General features: G+C 43.3%; 1 protein-coding gene across 4 annotated transcripts in view; it reads left to right on the top strand.

Moving 5' to 3' along the window:
• prx (periaxin) overlaps nt 1-16,608 on the top strand; it is a 30,173-nt gene extending 13,565 nt beyond the window's left edge. Inside the window, exons 8-10 of one of the 4 annotated variants that reach the window (XM_053421954.1) lie at nt 76-10,826; nt 10,929-14,039; nt 14,578-16,608. In XM_053421954.1, the coding sequence (XP_053277929.1) occupies nt 76-10,826; nt 10,929-14,039; nt 14,578-14,864 (14,149 nt within the window). In that variant the 3' untranslated portion in view covers nt 14,865-16,608. Of the gene's footprint in view, nt 1-75; nt 14,040-14,485 lie in introns of all 4 variants that reach the window. The other 3 variants (XM_053421955.1, XM_053421952.1, XM_053421956.1) reach the window with 3 other exon arrangements.
• The last annotated feature ends 908 nt before the right edge of the window (nt 16,609-17,516 follow it).

Below are 17,516 nucleotides of genomic sequence, written 5' to 3'. Positions count from 1 at the left end.
AAACACATGATAATCTGATAAGTATGTTTTCAATGTATTTCTCTTTCTTTCCCTTTCATTAAACCCTTCTTCCAGGTTTCCTCATATGAAATCAAAGGGAGGAAAAGTGGAAACAGAACGGATTGAGGGAAATACTTCTCCATCTGAGATTCCTGGAGCCAAAGTGAAAACCAAAGAAAAGGGATACAAATTTGGAATCACCTTTCCAAAGAGCAAACACACAAAGTCTGGCTCAGCTTTGGAAACTGGATCTTTGGAGCTGAAGCCGCCGGGTGTGAACATACAGCCACCAGCAGTGGACTTCAGCTTGTCTGGTAATAGAGACATGGAAGCGCTCAAGTTTAATGTGCCGGACGTGGAGTTTGCTCCCTCTTCGGCTGAGGCCTCTTTGCCCACAGTGAAGGGAGAGGCAGATATCAAAGCTCCAAAAATCAACATCAAGGGAGGAAGCGATGTAGCTGAAGGAAAAGGAGATGCAAAGCTCAGAATGCCAAAATTGAAATTAGCCAAAGTTAGACTCTCACGTCATTCAGATGAAATAGATGGTGACATCAAGATCAAACCTGGAGGGGTGAAAATGCCCACTGTTGACGTAACACCTCCAAAAGTAGGAATCAGAGGAGCGGGGGGGATTGGTCTCCCGGCAGCTCAGTTGGAGGGTGACCTCTCAGGAAAAGCTGCATCTATTCAAATTCCTTCTGTTGATATTTCTTTACCGAAAGTGAAGGGAAAGTCCGACATTGACGTCTCACTCCCAGAGTATAAAGGAGCCGGGAAGACCACAATCAAAATGCCAACTGTTGACATCTCAATGCTGGATACTGAGTTGGAATTGGACACCGGACGGAGAATGCCCGATGAGGTGGAGGGCACTTTCAAAGGGCCCAAAATCTCCATGCCACAGGTTGATATCTCATTACCCAAGATGGGATCACCTGATGTGGATATGGAATGTCCAGAGGGTGGAGTGAAATTCAATCTACCTTCTGTTGACATCTCTCCACCAAAGGTGAAAACGGAGGGTGAAGATGTGGATATGGACTATTTTGTTGGTGGTGATGGGAAGTTCAAAATGCCTAGTTTTGACATTTCTCTCCCAAATATGAAGTCACCAAAAGGAGACGAAAATATAAAAGGACAAAAGGTTGAAGGAGGCTACAAGTTGCCCAAAGTAGACTTGACCCTTCCCAAAGGCAAAGCCGGAACAACCAATATTGAAGGAGAAGGAACATTTAATATACCATCATTAGACATATCTCTCCCTAAAGTGAAGACAGGGGAGTTGGACGTCAACATTGTTGGCAGTGACGTGAAAGGACATAAATTTGGATTGGTCACACCTGAAGTGGATGTGTCTCTGCCTAAAGGCAACATTTCTGGAGACATAAAAGTCGAAGGACATGCTGAGAAAGGAGGAAAATTCAAAATGCCCTCACTTGATGTCAGACTCCCTAAGATGGGGACATCTGGAGCTGAGGTTGACTTGCAAGGACTTAAGTTCAAAGGGGGGGAAATCGAGGCACCATCAGTGGACCTTTCTTTACCGAAAGGTAAATCCAAAGGTGAGGTTGACGTAGACGGAAAGGGAGGCAAGTTTAAAATGCCTTCGTTTAATGTAGATCTTCCAAAAATGAAATTCCCTGAGGGTGAGGTTGTTTTGCAGGGACCTAAAGTTAAAGGGGGAAAGATAAACATGCCCACTGTTGATATCTCAGTCCCCCAAGGAAACCTAGAGGGAGGTGGGAACATTGATGGTGGTAAATTAAAAGGAGGCAAACTTAGCATGCCCTCTGTGGACAGTTCTCTCCCAAAAATTAAGCTACCCGAAGGAGAAGTAAAGCTAGAAGGCCCCGAACTTCCAAATGTTGACTTGTCGCTTCCCAAGGGAAACGTAGAGGGCAACATGGAGCTCGAGGGCAGCGGTGGTGGCGGAGCCAAGTTCAAGATGCAGACTTTTGACATCTCACTCCCAAAGATAAAAACAAAAGGAGAGGTCGACATTGAAGGGTCTGAAGTCAAAGGGGGAGCAAAGTTCAACATGCCATCACTGGACATCGCTCTTCCTGCCATGAAGTCCCCACCGGGGGAGGTGAAAGTCCAAGGTCCTGATTTTAAAGGAGGAAATATCCAGATGCCTTCTCTTGATGTGTCACTACCCCAGATCAAGTCCCAGGGAGGTGACATTGACATTGAAGGTCCACAGTTTAAGGTGAAGTCACCAGAGGCAGATTTAGACCTAAGGGGGACTGAGATTAGTGGAAAGATAGATATGGAAATACCTTCTGGAAAAGGAGGCAAATTTAAGATGCCTTCATTTGATGTATCTCTACCAAAAGGGAAGTTGCCTGAAGGAAATATTGGCCTTGAGGGACCCTCAGCTGATATCTCCATCCCAAAAGGAAAAGCAGAGGCTGCCATTAAAACTAGAGGTAAAGCAGGACATTTTCAAATGCCCTCAATCAATGTTTCTCTTCCTAAAATGAAATCAAAGCGAGGAGACATCAACATTGAGTGTCCAGAACTCAAACGTGGGGAAATTAAAATGCCAACTATTGACATTTCCCCCCCTCCAGGAACATTTGAAGGTGATATCAATGTCAAAGGTGAAGGAAAAGGTGGCAAGTTCAACCTGCCATCTGTAGATGTCACCGTACCTGCAGTCAAAATCCCTGAGGGTGATGTGAATTTTCAAGGTCCAAAAGTAAAAGGTGGAAAATTTGAAATGCCAAAAATCAACATAGACCTTCCCAAAGGTAAAGCACAGGGAGATATTGATATTGACATTCACTCTGGAAAAGATGGTAATATTGAAATACCATCCTGTGATATTGGATTTCCTAAAGGAAATGTCACAGGTGACGTACATTTTGAAGGTCCTGGAGGGAAAGGGGGTAAGGTGAAGATGCCAAAATTTGATATTTCATTACCAAAAGTAAATTTTCCTGAGGGTGATGTCAAATTCAAAGGGCCGGACACCAAGGGCAGAAGGATTGAGATGCCAGACATTGATATAACACTTCCAAAAGGGAAAGCTGAAGGTGACATAAAGCCTAAAGACCCTGAGATGAAAGGGGGCAAATTCAAAATGCCAAAATTTGATGTTTCTTTACCAAAAGTCAATCTTCCAAAGGTCGATACCAATGTTGAGGGACCAGACATGAAAGGAAAAATTGAAATGCCAACAGTTGATATCTCACTTCCAAAGGGAAAGCTGGATGTGGATATTGACAGTGATGGGCACAGTGGCAAAGGAGGCAAGTTTCACATGCCCTCAGTCGATATCTCTCTTCCTAAAATCAAAGCAAAGGGAGTCGATATTCAAGGACCTGAAATCAAAGGGGACATGTCACTGCCTCAGATTAAGTCTCCAGAGGTAGAAATCAGTCTTGAGGGTCCTGATGTTAAAGGAGGGAAGTTTAACTTGCCAACTGGTGACATCAAACTCCCTAAAGGAAAAGTTGAGGGTGACTTTGGTGTCGAGGGCCCTGAGGTGAAGGGTGGCAAGTTTAAAATGCCAAAATTTGATGTGTCTCTACCAAAAGTTAGTCTCCCAGAAGGAGATGTCAAAATAAAAGGCCCAGACATGAAGGGAGGGAAGATTGAGATGCCAGACATTGATATTTCACTCCCCAAAGGAAAAGCAGAAGGAGAAATTGATATTGGAGGACATGGTGGTAAAGGAGGCAAGTTCCATATGCCCTCTATTGATATCTCTCTCCCTAAAATGAAAGCTAAGGGACCAGAGGTCCACATAGAAGGTCCCGAAATTAAAGGGGGAAAAGTTCAAATGCCAGACATCGACCTTTCACTTCCTAAAGGAAAGGTTGATGCTGACCTCAGCCTGGAGGGCCCTGAGGTAAAAGGAGGCAAATTGAAAATGCCCAAATTTAATGTATCACTTCCAAAGATGACCCTGCCAGAGGGAAGTGCCAAACTGGAAGGACCTGATGTTAAAGGGAATTTTAAAATGCCAAACATTGACATTTCACTTCCTGAAGGAAAAGTAAAGGGAGAGGTTGAAATCGAGGGAGATGGTGACAAAGGGGGCAAGTTTCACATGCCCTCAATTAATATCTCTCTTCCTAAAATCAAATCAAAGGGAGCTGGTGTTGATATTGAGGGACCTGAACTTAAAGGTGACGTTTCATTTCCAGAAGGAAAAGTTGAGGGTGACTTAAACGTTGACGCCCCTAGGATAAAAGGGGGAGAAATCAATTTTGAAAGCCCTGAAGTGAAGGGTGGCAAGTTTAAATTGCCAAGATTTGATGTGTCTTTACCCAAAGTGAGTCTCCCAGAAGGTGATGTCAAAGTAAAAGGCCCAGACGTCAAGGGAGGGAAGATTAAGATGCCAGACATAGATATTACACTCCCCAAAGGAAAAGCTGAAGGTGACATAAAGGTTGAAGGCCCTGAGATGAAAGGGGGCAAATTCAAAATGCCAAAATTTGATGTTTCTTTACCAAAAGTGAGTCTTCCAAAGGTCGATGCCAATGTGGAAGGACCAGACATAAGAGGAAAAATAGAAATGCCAACAGTTGATATCTCACTTCCAAAGGGAAAGCTGGATATGGATATTGACAGTGATGGGCACAGTGGCAAAGGAGGCAAGTTTCACATGCCCTCAGTCGATATCTCTCTTCCTAAAATCAAAGCAAAGGGAGTAGATATTCAAGGACCTGAAGTCAAAGGGGACATGTCACTGCCTCAGATTAAGTCTCCAGAGGTAAATATCAGTCTTGAGGGTCCCGATGTTAAAGGAGGGAAGTTTAACATGCAAACTGTTGACATTACACTCCCTAAAGGAAAAGTTGAGGGTGACTTTGGTGTTGAGGGCCCTGAGATGAAGGGTGGCAAGTTTAAAATGCCAAAATTTGATATGTCTCTACCAAAAGTTAGTCTTCCAGAAGAAGATGTCAAAATAAAAGGCCCAGACATGAAGGGAGGGAAGATTGAGATGCCAGACATTGATATTTCACTCCCCAAAGGAAAAGCAGAAGGAGAAGTTGATATTGGAGGACATGCTGGTAAAGAAGGCAAGTTCCATATGCCCTCTATTGATATCTCTCTCCCTAAAATGAAAGCTAAAGGACCAGAGGGCCACATAGAAGGTCCTGCACTTAAAGGGGGAAAAATCCACATGCCAGACATCGACCTTTCACTTCCTAAAGGAAAAGCAGACATTTCACTGCCAGAAGGAAGTGTCAAACTGGAAGGACCTGAGGTCAAGGGAGGAAAGATGCCAGCAATACCAGCTGTTGACATATCTGTTCCACTGGGAAACTTGGAAGGTGATTTCAACATTCATGGACCATCTGGAAAGGGAAAGATTGAAGGGCCAAAAATAAATCTCCCAAAGTTTGATTTTGACCCCAGCCTCCCTTCTGGTACAAAAGACATTAGTCTTAAAATGGACACCAGTGGTCCTGATGCATCGGGAGATATGGTCATAAAACCAGCCAAGTTGAAGGTTAAGGGTGCAGACATTGAGACAGGTGGTGTTGAAGTTCCAGGTGCAGCACTAAAACTTCCCTCAGTCAAATTACCAACAGTTGACATCAAAGCTCCAAAGGTGGATTTAGACTTTGGTCTTAAAAAACCCAAAGGGGACGATGTGGAAGTGGAGCTTCTGAAAGCAGAGGGAGGACGGCCTTCATCAGGGATCAGCTTTGATTTACCAGATGTCTCCCTCAAAATGCCCAGTTTTTCTTTTCCCAAGTTTGGTGCAAAGTCCAAGAGTGGTGAATTAGAGATATCAGGGAAAGGCCCTAAGGCAGATGTTTCCCTCGTCCCACCACATGTGGAAGGAGAGATAAGAGCACCATCAGTAGACTTTGATGGGGATGGAAAGGTCAAGGTGAAGAAAACTAAAATCAAAATGCCCTCATTTGGAATATCCAAAAAAGATACAGATGTCTCTGTGTCTTGTCCTGATGTGGATGTTAGAGCTAAAAAAGGTCAAATTGATATTCCAAAACCAGAAATCAAATTTGAGAGCCCAGATGATAAATCAAAATACAAAGTAAAATTCCCGAAGTTTAAATTATCGTCACCAAAGGGTCGACTTCCAGAGGGAAAAGTTGATGCAAAACTGGAGGCAGAAGTTGAAGGAAAAGGGGGCTTCCATGCACCTGATGTCACTATCAAATTACCCAAATTCTCCATGCCAGGATTTGGCTCCAGGGAAAAAGATTTGGGGAAGCCACAAGGTGACCTTGGAGCTAAGGCCAAGGTCAAGATGCCCTCCATTGAGATGTCGCTACCAGCAGCTAAAACTCCAGAGACTGAGGTTCTTCTCCCCAAAGCAGAAGTTGATGTTACAGAGGCTGATATCAAAGGTTATGAAGGAAACCTTAAAATTCCCAAAATGCCGATTGTTAACGTTTCCATTCCAAAAATAGACCTGGATCTATCCCTGCCAAAAGGAAAGTCCCAAAAGATCGAAATACCAGAAGTGGAATTAAAAGCAGGTGAAGGAAAGTTCAAAATGCCTCACATAACTATGCCAGATGTTGACCTCTCTCTGCCAAAAGGAAAGATTGAAGGTCCAGAAGTTGAAATGGAGGGAGGCACAGGAGGAAAATTCAAGATGCCCCATCTCAGCATACCTTCTGTTGATATTTCACTTCCCAAAGGAAAGATTGAAGGTCCAGAAGTTGAACTGGAGGGAGGTACCGGAGGAAAATTCAAAATGCCTCATATGAAAATGCCAAATATTGACCTCTCCTTGCCCAAAGGAAAGATTGAAGGTCCAGAAGTTGAAATGGAGGGAGGTACCGGAGGAAAATTCAAAATGCCTCATGTGAAAATGCCAAATATTGACCTCTCCCTGCCCAAAGGAAAGATTGAAGGTCCAGAAGTTGAACTGGAGGGAGGTACCGGAGGAAAGTTCAAAATGCCTCATATGAAAATGCCAAATATTGACCTCTCCTTGCCCAAAGGAAAGATTGAAGGTCCAGAAGTTGAAATGGAGGGAGGTTCCGGAGGAAAATTCAAGATGCCCAATTTCAGCATGCCCTCTGTTGATATTTCACTTCCCAAAGGAAAGATTGAAGGTCCAGAAGTTGAACTGGAGGGAGGTACCGGAGGAAAATTCAAAATGCCTCATGTGAAAATGCCAAATATTGACCTCTCTCTGCCTAAAGGGAAGATTGAAGGTCCAGAATTTGAAATGGAGGGAGGTACAGGAGGAAAATTCAAAATGCCTCATATGAAAATGCCAAATGTTGACCTATCTCTGCCCAAAGGAAAGATTGAAGGTCCTGAAGTTGAACTGGAGGGAAGGACCGGAGGAAAGTTCAAAATGCCTCATATGAAAATGCCAAATATTGACCTCTCCCTGCCCAAAGGAAAGATTGAAGGTCCAGAAGTTGAAATGGAGGGAGGTTCCGGAGGAAAATTCAAGATGCCCAATTTCAGCATGCCCTCTGTTGACCTCTCTCTGCCTAAAGGAAAGATTGAAGGTCCTGAAGTTGACCTGGAGGGAGGGACCGGAGGAAAGCTCAAAATGCCTCATATGAAAATGCCAAATATTGACCTCTCCCTACCCAAAGGAAAGATTGAAGGTCCAGAAGTGGAAATGGAGGGAGGTTCCGGAGGAAAATTCAAGATGCCCCATTTCAGCATGCCCTCTGTTGATATTTCACTTCCCAAAGGAAAGATTGAAGGTCCAGAAGTTGAACTGGAGGGAAGTACCGGAGGAAAGTTCAAAATGCCTCATATGAAAATGCCAAATGTTGACCTCTCTCTGCCTAAAGGGAAGATTGAAGGTCCAGAAGTTGAAATGGAGGGAGGCACCGGAGGAAAGTTCAAAATGCCTCATGTGAAAATGCCAAATATTGACCTCTCTCTACCCAAAGGAAAGATTGAAGGTCCAGAAGTTGAACTGGAGGGAAGTACCGGAGGAAAATTCAAAATGCCTCATATGAAAATGCCAAATGTTGACCTCTCTCTGCCTAAAGGAAAGATTGAAGGTCCTGAAGGTGAACTGGAGGGAGGGACCGGAGGAAAGTTCAAAATGCCTCATCTGAAAATGCCAAATATTGACTTGTCCCTACCCAAAGGAAAAATTGAAGGTCCAGAAGTTGAAATGGAGGGAGGTTCCGGAGGAAAATTCAAGATGCCCCATTTTAGCATGCCCTCAGTTGATATTTCACTTCCCAAAGGAAAGATTGAAGGTCCAGAAGTCGAAATGGAGGGAGGCACCGGAAGAAAATTCAAAATGCCTCATATGAAAATGCCAAATATTGACCTCTCTCTGCCCAAAGGAAAGATTGAAGGTCCAGAAGTTGAAATGGAGGGAGGTACAGGAGGAGAACTCAAGATGCCCCATCTCAGCATGCCCTCTGTTGATATTTCACTTCCCAAAGGAAAGATTGAAGGTCCAGAAGTTGAACTGGAGGGAGGAACCGGAGGAAAGTTCAAAATGCCTCATATGAAAATGCCAAATATTGACCTCTCTCTGCCCAAAGGAAAGATTGAAGGTCCTGAAGTTGAACTGGAGGGAAGGACCGGAGGAAAGTTCAAAATGCCTCATATGAAAATGCCAAATATTGACCTCTCCCTGCCCAAAGGAAAGATTGAAGGTCCAGAAGTTGAAATGGAGGGAGGTTCCGGAGGAAAATTCAAGATGCCCAATTTCAGCATGCCCTCTGTTGACCTCTCTCTGCCTAAAAGAAAGATTGAAGGTCCTGAAGTTGACCTGGAGGGAGGGACCGGAGGAAAGCTCAAAATGCCTCATATGAAAATGCCAAATATTGACCTCTCCCTACCCAAAGGAAAGATTGAAGGTCCAGAAGTGGAAATGGAGGGAGGTTCCGGAGGAAAATTCAAGATGCCCCATTTCAGCATGCCCTCTGTTGATATTTCACTTCCCAAAGGAAAGATTGAAGGTCCAGAAGTTGAACTGGAGGGAGGTACCGGAGGAAAGTTCAAAATGCCTCATATGAAAATGCCAAATGTTGACCTCTCTCTGCCTAAAGGAAAGATTGAAGGTCCTGAAGGTGAACTGGAGGGAGGGACCGGAGGAAAGTTCAAAATGCCTCATATGAAAATGCCAAATATTGATCTCTCCCTACCCAAAGGAAAAATTGAAGGTCCAGAAGTTGAAATGGAGGGAGGTTCCGGAGGAAAATTCAAGATGCCCCATTTCAGCATGCCCTCTGTTGATATTTCACTTCCCAAAGGAAAGATTGAAGGTCCAGAAGTTGAACTGGAGGGAGGAACCGGAGGAAAGTTCAAAATGCCTCATATGAAAATGCCAAATATTGACCTCTCTCTGCCCAAAGGAAAGATTGAAGGTCCTGAAGTTGAACTGGAGGGAGGCACCGGAGGAAAGTTCAAAATGCCTCATATGAAAATGCCAAATATTGACCTCTCCCTGCCCAAAGGAAAGATTGAAGGTCCAGAAGTTGAAATGGAGGGAGGTTCCGGAGGAAAATTCAAGATGCCCAATTTCAGCATGCCCTCTGTTGACCTCTCTCTGCCTAAAAGAAAGATTGAAGGTCCTGAAGTTGACCTGGAGGGAGGGACCGGAGGAAAGCTCAAAATGCCTCATATGAAAATGCCAAATATTGACCTCTCCCTACCCAAAGGAAAGATTGAAGGTCCAGAAGTGGAAATGGAGGGAGGTTCCGGAGGAAAATTCAAGATGCCCCATTTCAGCATGCCCTCTGTTGATATTTCACTTCCCAAAGGAAAGATTGAAGGTCCAGAAGTTGAACTGGAGGGAGGTACCGGAGGAAAGTTCAAAATGCCTCATATGAAAATGCCAAATGTTGACCTCTCTCTGCCTAAAGGGAAGATTGAAGGTCCAGAAGTTGAAATGGAGGGAGGCACCGGAGGAAAGTTCAAAATGCCTCATGTGAAAATGCCAAATATTGACCTCTCTCTGCCCAAAGGAAAGATTGAAGGTCCAGAAGTTGAACTGGAGGGAAGTACCGGAGGAAAATTCAAAATGCCTCATATGAAAATGCCAAATGTTGACCTCTCTCTGCCTAAAGGAAAGATTGAAGGTCCTGAAGGTGAACTGGAGGGAGGGACCGGAGGAAAGTTCAAAATGCCTCATATGAAAATGCCAAATATTGATCTCTCCCTACCCAAAGGAAAAATTGAAGGTCCAGAAGTTGAAATGGAGGGAGGTTCCGGAGGAAAATTCAAGATGCCCCATTTCAGCATGCCCTCTGTTGATATTTCACTTCCCAAAGGCAAGATTGAAGGTCCAGAAGTTGAACTGGAGGGAGGGACTGGAGGAAAGTTCAAAATGCCTCATATGAAAATGCCAAATATTGACCTGTCCCTGCCCAAAGGAAAGATTGAAGGTCCAGAAGTGGAAATGGAGGGAGGGTCCGGAGGAAAATTCAAGATGCCCCATTTCAGCATGCCCTCAGTTGATATTTCACTTCCCAAAGGAAAGATTGAAGGTCCAGAAGTCGAAATGGAGGGAGGCACCGGAAGAAAATTCAAAATGCCTCATATGAAAATGCCAAATATTGACCTCTCTCTGCCCAAAGGAAAGATTGAAGGTCCAGAAGTTGAAATGGAGGGAGGTGCAGGAGGAGAACTCAAGATGCCCCATCTCAGCATGCCCTCTGTTGATATTTCACTTCCCAAAGGAAAGATTGAAGGTCCAGAAGTTGACCTGGAGGGAGGTTCTGGAGGAAGGTTCAAAATGCCTCATATAAAAATGCCAAATATTGACCTCTCTCTGCCCAAAGGAAAGATTGAAGGTCCTGAAGTTGAACTGGAGGGAGGAACCGGAGGAAAGTTCAAAATGCCTCATATGAAAATGCCAAATATTGACCTCTCTCTGCCCAAAGGAAAGATTGAAGGTCGAGAAGTGGAAATGGAGGGAGGTTCCGGAGGAAAATTCAAGATGCCCCATTTCAGCATGCCCTCAGTTGATATTTCACTTCCGAAAGGAAAGATTGAAGGTCCAGAAGTTGAAATGGAGGGAGGTACAGGAGGAGAACTCAAGATGCCCCATCTCAGCATGCCCTCTGTTGATATTTCACTTCCCAAAGGAAAGATTGAAGGTCCAGAAGTTGACCTGGAGGGAGGTTCTGGAGGAAGGTTCAAAATGCCTCATATAAAAATGCCAAATATTGAACTCTCTCTGCCCAAAGGAAAGATTGAAGGTCCAGAAGTCGAAATGGAGGGAGGAACCGGAGGAAAGTTCAAAATGCCTCATATGAAAATGCCAAATATTGACCTCTCTCTGCCCAAAGGAAAGATTGAAGGTCGAGAAGTGGAACTGGAGGGAGGTTCCGGAGGAAAATTCAAGATGCCCCATTTCAGCATGCCCTCAGTTGATATTTCACTTCCCAAAGGAAAGATTGAAGGTCCAGAAGTCGAAATGGAGGGAGGCACCGGAAGAAAATTCAAAATGCCTCATATGAAAATGCCAAATATTGACCTCTCTCTGCCCAAAGGAAAGATTGAAGGTCCAGAAGTTGAAATGGAGGGAGGTACAGGAGGAGAACTCAAGATGCCCCATCTCAGCATGCCCTCTGTTGATATTTCACTTCCCAAAGGAAAGATTGAAGGTCCAGAAGTCGAAATGGAGGGAGGCACCGGAAGAAAATTCAAAATGCCTCATATGAAAATGCCAAATATTGACCTCTCTCTGCCCAAAGGAAAGATTGAAGGTCCAGAAGTTGAAATGGAGGGAGGTACAGGAGGAGAACTCAAGATGCCCCATCTCAGCATGCCCTCTGTTGATATTTCCCTTCCCAAAGGAAAGATTGAAGGTCCAGAAGTTGACCTGGAGGGAGGTTCTGGAGGAAGGTTCAAAATGCCTCATATAAAAATGCCAAATATTGACCTCTCTCTGCCCAAAGGAAAGATTGAAGGTCCAGAAGTCGAAATGGAGGGAGGCACCGGAAGAAAATTCAAAATGCCTCATATGAAAATGCCAAATATTGACCTCTCTCTGCCCAAAGGAAAGATTGAAGGTCCAGAAGTTGAAATGGAGGGAGGTACCGGAGGAGAACTCAAGATGCCCCATCTCAGCATGCCCTCTGTTGATCTTTCACTTCCCAAAGGAAAGATTGAAGGTCCAGAAGTTGACCTGGAGGGAGGCACCAGAGGAAAATTCGAAATGCCTCATATGAAAATGCCAAATGTTGACCTCTCCCTGCCTAAAGGAAAGATTGAAGGTCCAGAAGTTGAACTGGAGGAAGGTACCGGAGGAAAATTCAAAATGCCTCATATGAAAATGCCAAATGTTGACCTGTCCCTGCCTAAAGGGAAGATTAAAGGTGCAGACGTTGACCTGGAGGGAGGTACCGGAGGAAAGTTCAAAATGCCTCATATGAAAATGCCAATTATTGACCTCTCTCTGTCCAAAGGAAAGATTGAAGGTCCAGAGGTGGAGCTCAAAGGAGAGGGTGGAAAATTCAAGATGCCACATCTCGACATGCCGTCTGTTGATATGTCACTTCCCAAAGGAAAGATTGGGGGTCCAGAAGTTGAGTTTGGGGGAGGTAACGGAGGAGGAAAATTCAAAATGCCACATTTGAAAATTCCCTCAGTTGATATTTCACTGCCCAAAGGAAAAATTGGCAAAATTGAAGGGGCAGAGGTGGACATGGAGATAGAGGGAGACAAATCTAAAGGGCAACAAGTGTCAATGCCAACTGTTGAGGCTGGAGGGAAAATTCTATTACCACCAGTCTCGTCGATAGATGTAGAAATTGGTGCGAACTCTAGTAAACCTAAAAATGACTCGGGGGAAGTTGATTTGCATGTTGAAGGAGAGCACAAAGGTCTTAAACTCAAAATGCCAACAATAGATATCAAAATTCCAAAAGGAGACTTAGAGCTTGATATAGGACTCCATAGAGGAGGGGATAAAACGGACAGGAAAAAAGTTGAACTTCCTGACCTGGACATCAACACAGCAGGAACCAGCAGCAAAGTTAAAGGGCCTAAAGTCAAAGGAACAAAATTCAAGATTGGAATGGCAAAAAAGAAAACTGGCAAAGATCTGACAGAGAAGGAGCGCGGACGCAAGGTCAAAGAAGGACTTGAGTGTGAAGTTGAAGTTGAAGCTCACAATGGACATAAAGAGGGCAAAGATCGTATGAACATCTCCGTGCCAGAGGTTACAGTACCAGGTGTTAGTATGAGAACCAGACAAGGTTCAGCCAACCTAGAAACAGGGGGAGCGTTTGAACTGTCATCACTGAGTGCAGAAATCAAAGTCCCCAGGATTCCAGACATAGATTTTGATATTGGTACATCACAAGATGAAGATGTTGATAAAACAGAAAAAGGAAAGAAAATAAAAATCCCAAAGTTTGGTGTCGCATTACCCTCCATTTCCTCCCCTGAGAGAAGAATCTATGGGCCAGAAGTTCAGTATAAGGGCCCTAAAATGCCCAAAGTAAAGAAAGCTGTTTTTGTTTTGGTAAATCCTTCTCAAACAGATGAACCTGCTACTTGCACAGGGCTCCTGCAGGGGGCGACAACAGCTGAGATCGATACAGAGGACGTCAAAGTGAAGTTACCCAAAATCAAAATGAAGCCAACCTTTGGGAAGACAAAAGATAAATCAGCCGCTGCGAGCACAGAGAGAGAGGGGTGGAGAGAGGAAAAGTCAAAGGGAGGGAAGGTAAAAATGTCCAAAGTGTCATTTTCTCCTGGAAAATCTGGGTCACTGGATGTCAATCTCAAGGGAGACGGTTCAAGTTCTAGTCTCAATGGTGAAGACGCTGCAAGTCCTCACAAGGATGACAAAGGAACAATCACTGGTAAAATCAAACTCCCAAAGGTGGAGTTCACCAGTCCATATGGAAAGATGGCTGCTGGGGAGGGAGACACTGAAACAAGTGTGTTTTCAAAGGAAGTGGTGACATCTCATGCCAGAACAGAAATGCTGGACAGGGACAGCTCGGAGTCTCCTGGTGGCTCCGCCGCGGACTTCAGCTCGACCAAAGTCCGTGTTTGGAGTGAGGTGGACAGCAAATGTGCAGAGTCTGAAGAAAGAGAGTCTTCCTCCTGGTTCAAGGTCCCAAAGTTTACCCTGAAGCCGCACTCCAAAGGTAAGGCCAATGATACTTTCATCTTAGACAACAGGATATTTGTGAAATGGATGCTGACTGAACTGAGTTGCTTCAGTAGGTGCTGGTCTCACATATTTCAGCCTTGGAGCCCTAACGAGAAAATTAGGAAATTAAACATTTCTGAGCAACACCATAAATGACTTAACGAGTAAACGATGGCCAACGGGTTGATCTGGTGCACTCGTAGTATCTAGGTCAAGCACTGGAAGAATAAACCATAAGGTTCTTCGAGTACAAGAACTCTGACTAACTAACTCATGTTCCAAATGTGTAATACGGATATTCTTTAATCTCCACATAACCATATGTTCAGTTGCAAAATACTTGACATTATACATAATTTATCCTTTAACCTTTGATGTTTTCCTGTTTTTATTCCATAAATAATTAATATATCATCTCCCATTTTATCTCTGCTACCCAAGACTAAGTTTCCTTTCCTCTCTTCCACTCTCCCCTCTTGAATTCTCCACCTATCCTCCTTTGCCTGTCCTTGTCTCCTCTCCTTCGGCCCCAGGCTTCCTTCGGATAACCCCAGAGGGTTCTCCTCAGGCCATGAGGAAGGGGGAGTTGGGAGGTGAGGCCGACGTCCTGGGATCCTTCTGCCTCCACACCTCGGGGATGGACTTCACCACCCTGGAAAGCTCAGAGGAGCACCAGGTGTCCTCCACCGAGTCGGAAACTCTCACCACGGTGACAAAGACCACCCGAGTCACCCAGTGTTTGGTTTCCACTGAAACACGAACAGGTGAATCCTCGACCACCGTGACGACAACCGAGCAAGAGGCAGACTTCAAACACTGAGGACGCTATCATGATTTCTTCGACGTCTTTTCAATTGTTTTGTTTTTCTTTGGTGAGGTTGCAGTGTTCTCGTTAAGCTCCGCCTGCAACGTGGCAAACCTCTCTTAAAGAAAAGTTTTTACATTATATTTCAATAGGTTAAGTATGAACGTGATGAAAAGCAATGACATTTCATCTACCAGCAATATTGTTACTATTATATCATATATACTTCCTTTTTTTTTCATTTTAAATGTGGCTGTTATTTTGTTCAGTTAGTTTAGTCCTGATTATTATTGGATTTCGTTTGGTTTTTAAAGGTTTCACTCTGAATGTAAACACGTCAGATTGCTTCTTTATTTATTGTTGTTTGTGTGTGTTCACAAAACGCTGGAATGAGTCATTGTCTTACATCAGCTTCATGGATTTGACTGTGATTTTATGATTAGTTCAAAGTAATTCATTTTGAACCACGACAGCACAGGCCAGAGTAATATTTATGTAAATATGACTTTATTTAAATTGCTTTTTTGAAGCGGTAGCCCTTCAATCTGAAATGTAATTATTTTCATATTCACCAGAGTCAGGAGTGGAAGTTATATTATTTTTTGACCTGATAACATATTTTGTTTGTCTTGAAGGAAAAGTGTGAGCTTTTTGGGATCAGGGCTTGTTCTCATTTTCTGCCATAGTTTTTATATTTGACTCACTTAGCTGGTGCTGTTACCCAGAGATAGTCCCAGTGAGTGGGCAGGACACTCTGCGCTCTATCTGCTGTGGGGATCAAACCTGTGACCGCCTGGTTGAAGGTTGCTCTCTGACATTTAAGCCAACCTGCTGCTAATCAATTATATGTATTTACTGTACACTGCCAGATAAAGACACCACTGTATATTAAATATACACCTCCTGAGTGATGTTGATGTTTTGATGACAGCAGACTGGGAGGCTATTTCGGGTTCTATGGGTAAATGCTATTGCTTAGGTAAAGATATATCTAAAATAAACCTCTAAAATCACTAAGGCTGCTACAATGACTCACAGCCTAAGGAGTGGCAAGCCTTCCGCTTTTTACAAAGGCCATCACATAAAAAAGTAAATCCATAGACAGAAGAGAGAGGATCAAAAATAAGAAATATTAAAATATTCTTAATAATTCTACTGTTTTTTCTATGAAAATTTCCAAGAATGACAACAAAGGTTAACTTGCATTTCAAATTACAGATTAATAATTATTTTACTAAGGGTTCCTTTACCCCTTACTTTTCAGGTGTATCATCCATTTAAAAGATAAGTTGCTTTGAGGGAGAAAATGTTGTCTTTTGAATATTTATTACATATTTAAAGTTTCACTCGCAAATGCAGTACAACTTACCTTTGAAAAGTATAAATTTGCCACATTACTTATTTAGACATTTACTTGCAAAATGTGACATTAATCTGATGACTAAAAACAACTATTCATGGGGATGTGAAACATTTGAGAATGACAACTTTATCACCTGATTTATTTACTCAGCTGGTAGAAGGAATGAAATCGTGTGATAAAAGAATTCCTGAAGAAAGAGTTTAGTGACACGTGGAGGTGACGCACACCGAGTAGCTTCTGTGTCTATGAAGATTTTACATTTTCTGGTTTAATCAAGTCTTCACATTTCTTTCTAGATTATAAGGGTTTCAGTGCCAAGTGTTTTTGTCAAAGCTGCATTGGAAAGAAAGTTGGTTAAGATGTTTCATCAATAAAATAATATTCACTCGAAAAATGGTTCAGTGATTGTTCACTCGTGTCTCGACCTTCACATCGACTGAAAGCAGCTTTCAGCTCGTTGTCGTCTTCTCAGGTTTTCATTGTCATCACAAAGAGTCAAAGAAAGAATAACATTTAACTAGGTTAAACTCAAAGGACTCAAACCCACACACATTGATAATACAAAATGAGAAATCAGACACTTATTCTTCAAAATTTTGAATTACTGTTTCACTATTATAATCTATATCTCAAAACTAATCCTACTCTGCAATTTTTAAGAAGTCAATAACATGTTTCCTTGATCTTTTTGATCCACGCTAAAATTGTTTTTCACTCCATGAACAGTTAGGAACAGAGTTGTGACGATGCAGTGGACACGGTTTAACAACACGGGACAGTTGAGGACTGAAGAGACGAAGCCTGGTTCGAAAAATCTGGATTTCTGCTGAGGCTGCAGAAAGTGCAGGGCTCAGAATTTGGCACCAACACCATGAATCTATAGATCTGAGCTGCTTTTAGTGCCTTGTACATTAAATATAGAAACTGGTTTCCACACAGCAAACACAGCAAGATGATCCTTATTCTCCCCTTTTTAACTTCAACTCAAATCAGTCACCGTGCAAAAGAAGAGAGAGAAAACTGCTGCAGATCAGAGACACAGAAAGAAACAGGTGAACCAAAACTGCCTGAAGAGGAGGAGAGAGTGATAAACTATTCACAGGGTGCATGACGTCATCCCATTGTGTGTGTGTGTGTGTGTGTGCGTGTTCCCATCTACTCATCTGCTGCTGTGATGATGCTGTGCGACGTAGGCTTCAAGGGTGTGTGTCTGTGTCAGTGTGTGTGTGTGTGTGGAGATTAATGCTGTATGAGGAGGAAACAGTGCCACTGAACAGAGGAGGGAGGGACTGAAGCTTCAGCTC

The sequence above is a fragment of the Pleuronectes platessa genome, chromosome 5 (genome assembly GCF_947347685.1).
Source record: "Pleuronectes platessa chromosome 5, fPlePla1.1, whole genome shotgun sequence".
NCBI classification, from domain to species: domain Eukaryota; kingdom Metazoa; phylum Chordata; class Actinopteri; order Pleuronectiformes; family Pleuronectidae; genus Pleuronectes; species Pleuronectes platessa.
Note: the sequence above shows the minus strand (reverse complement) of the source record. Positions and strands in the feature narration are given on the sequence as shown.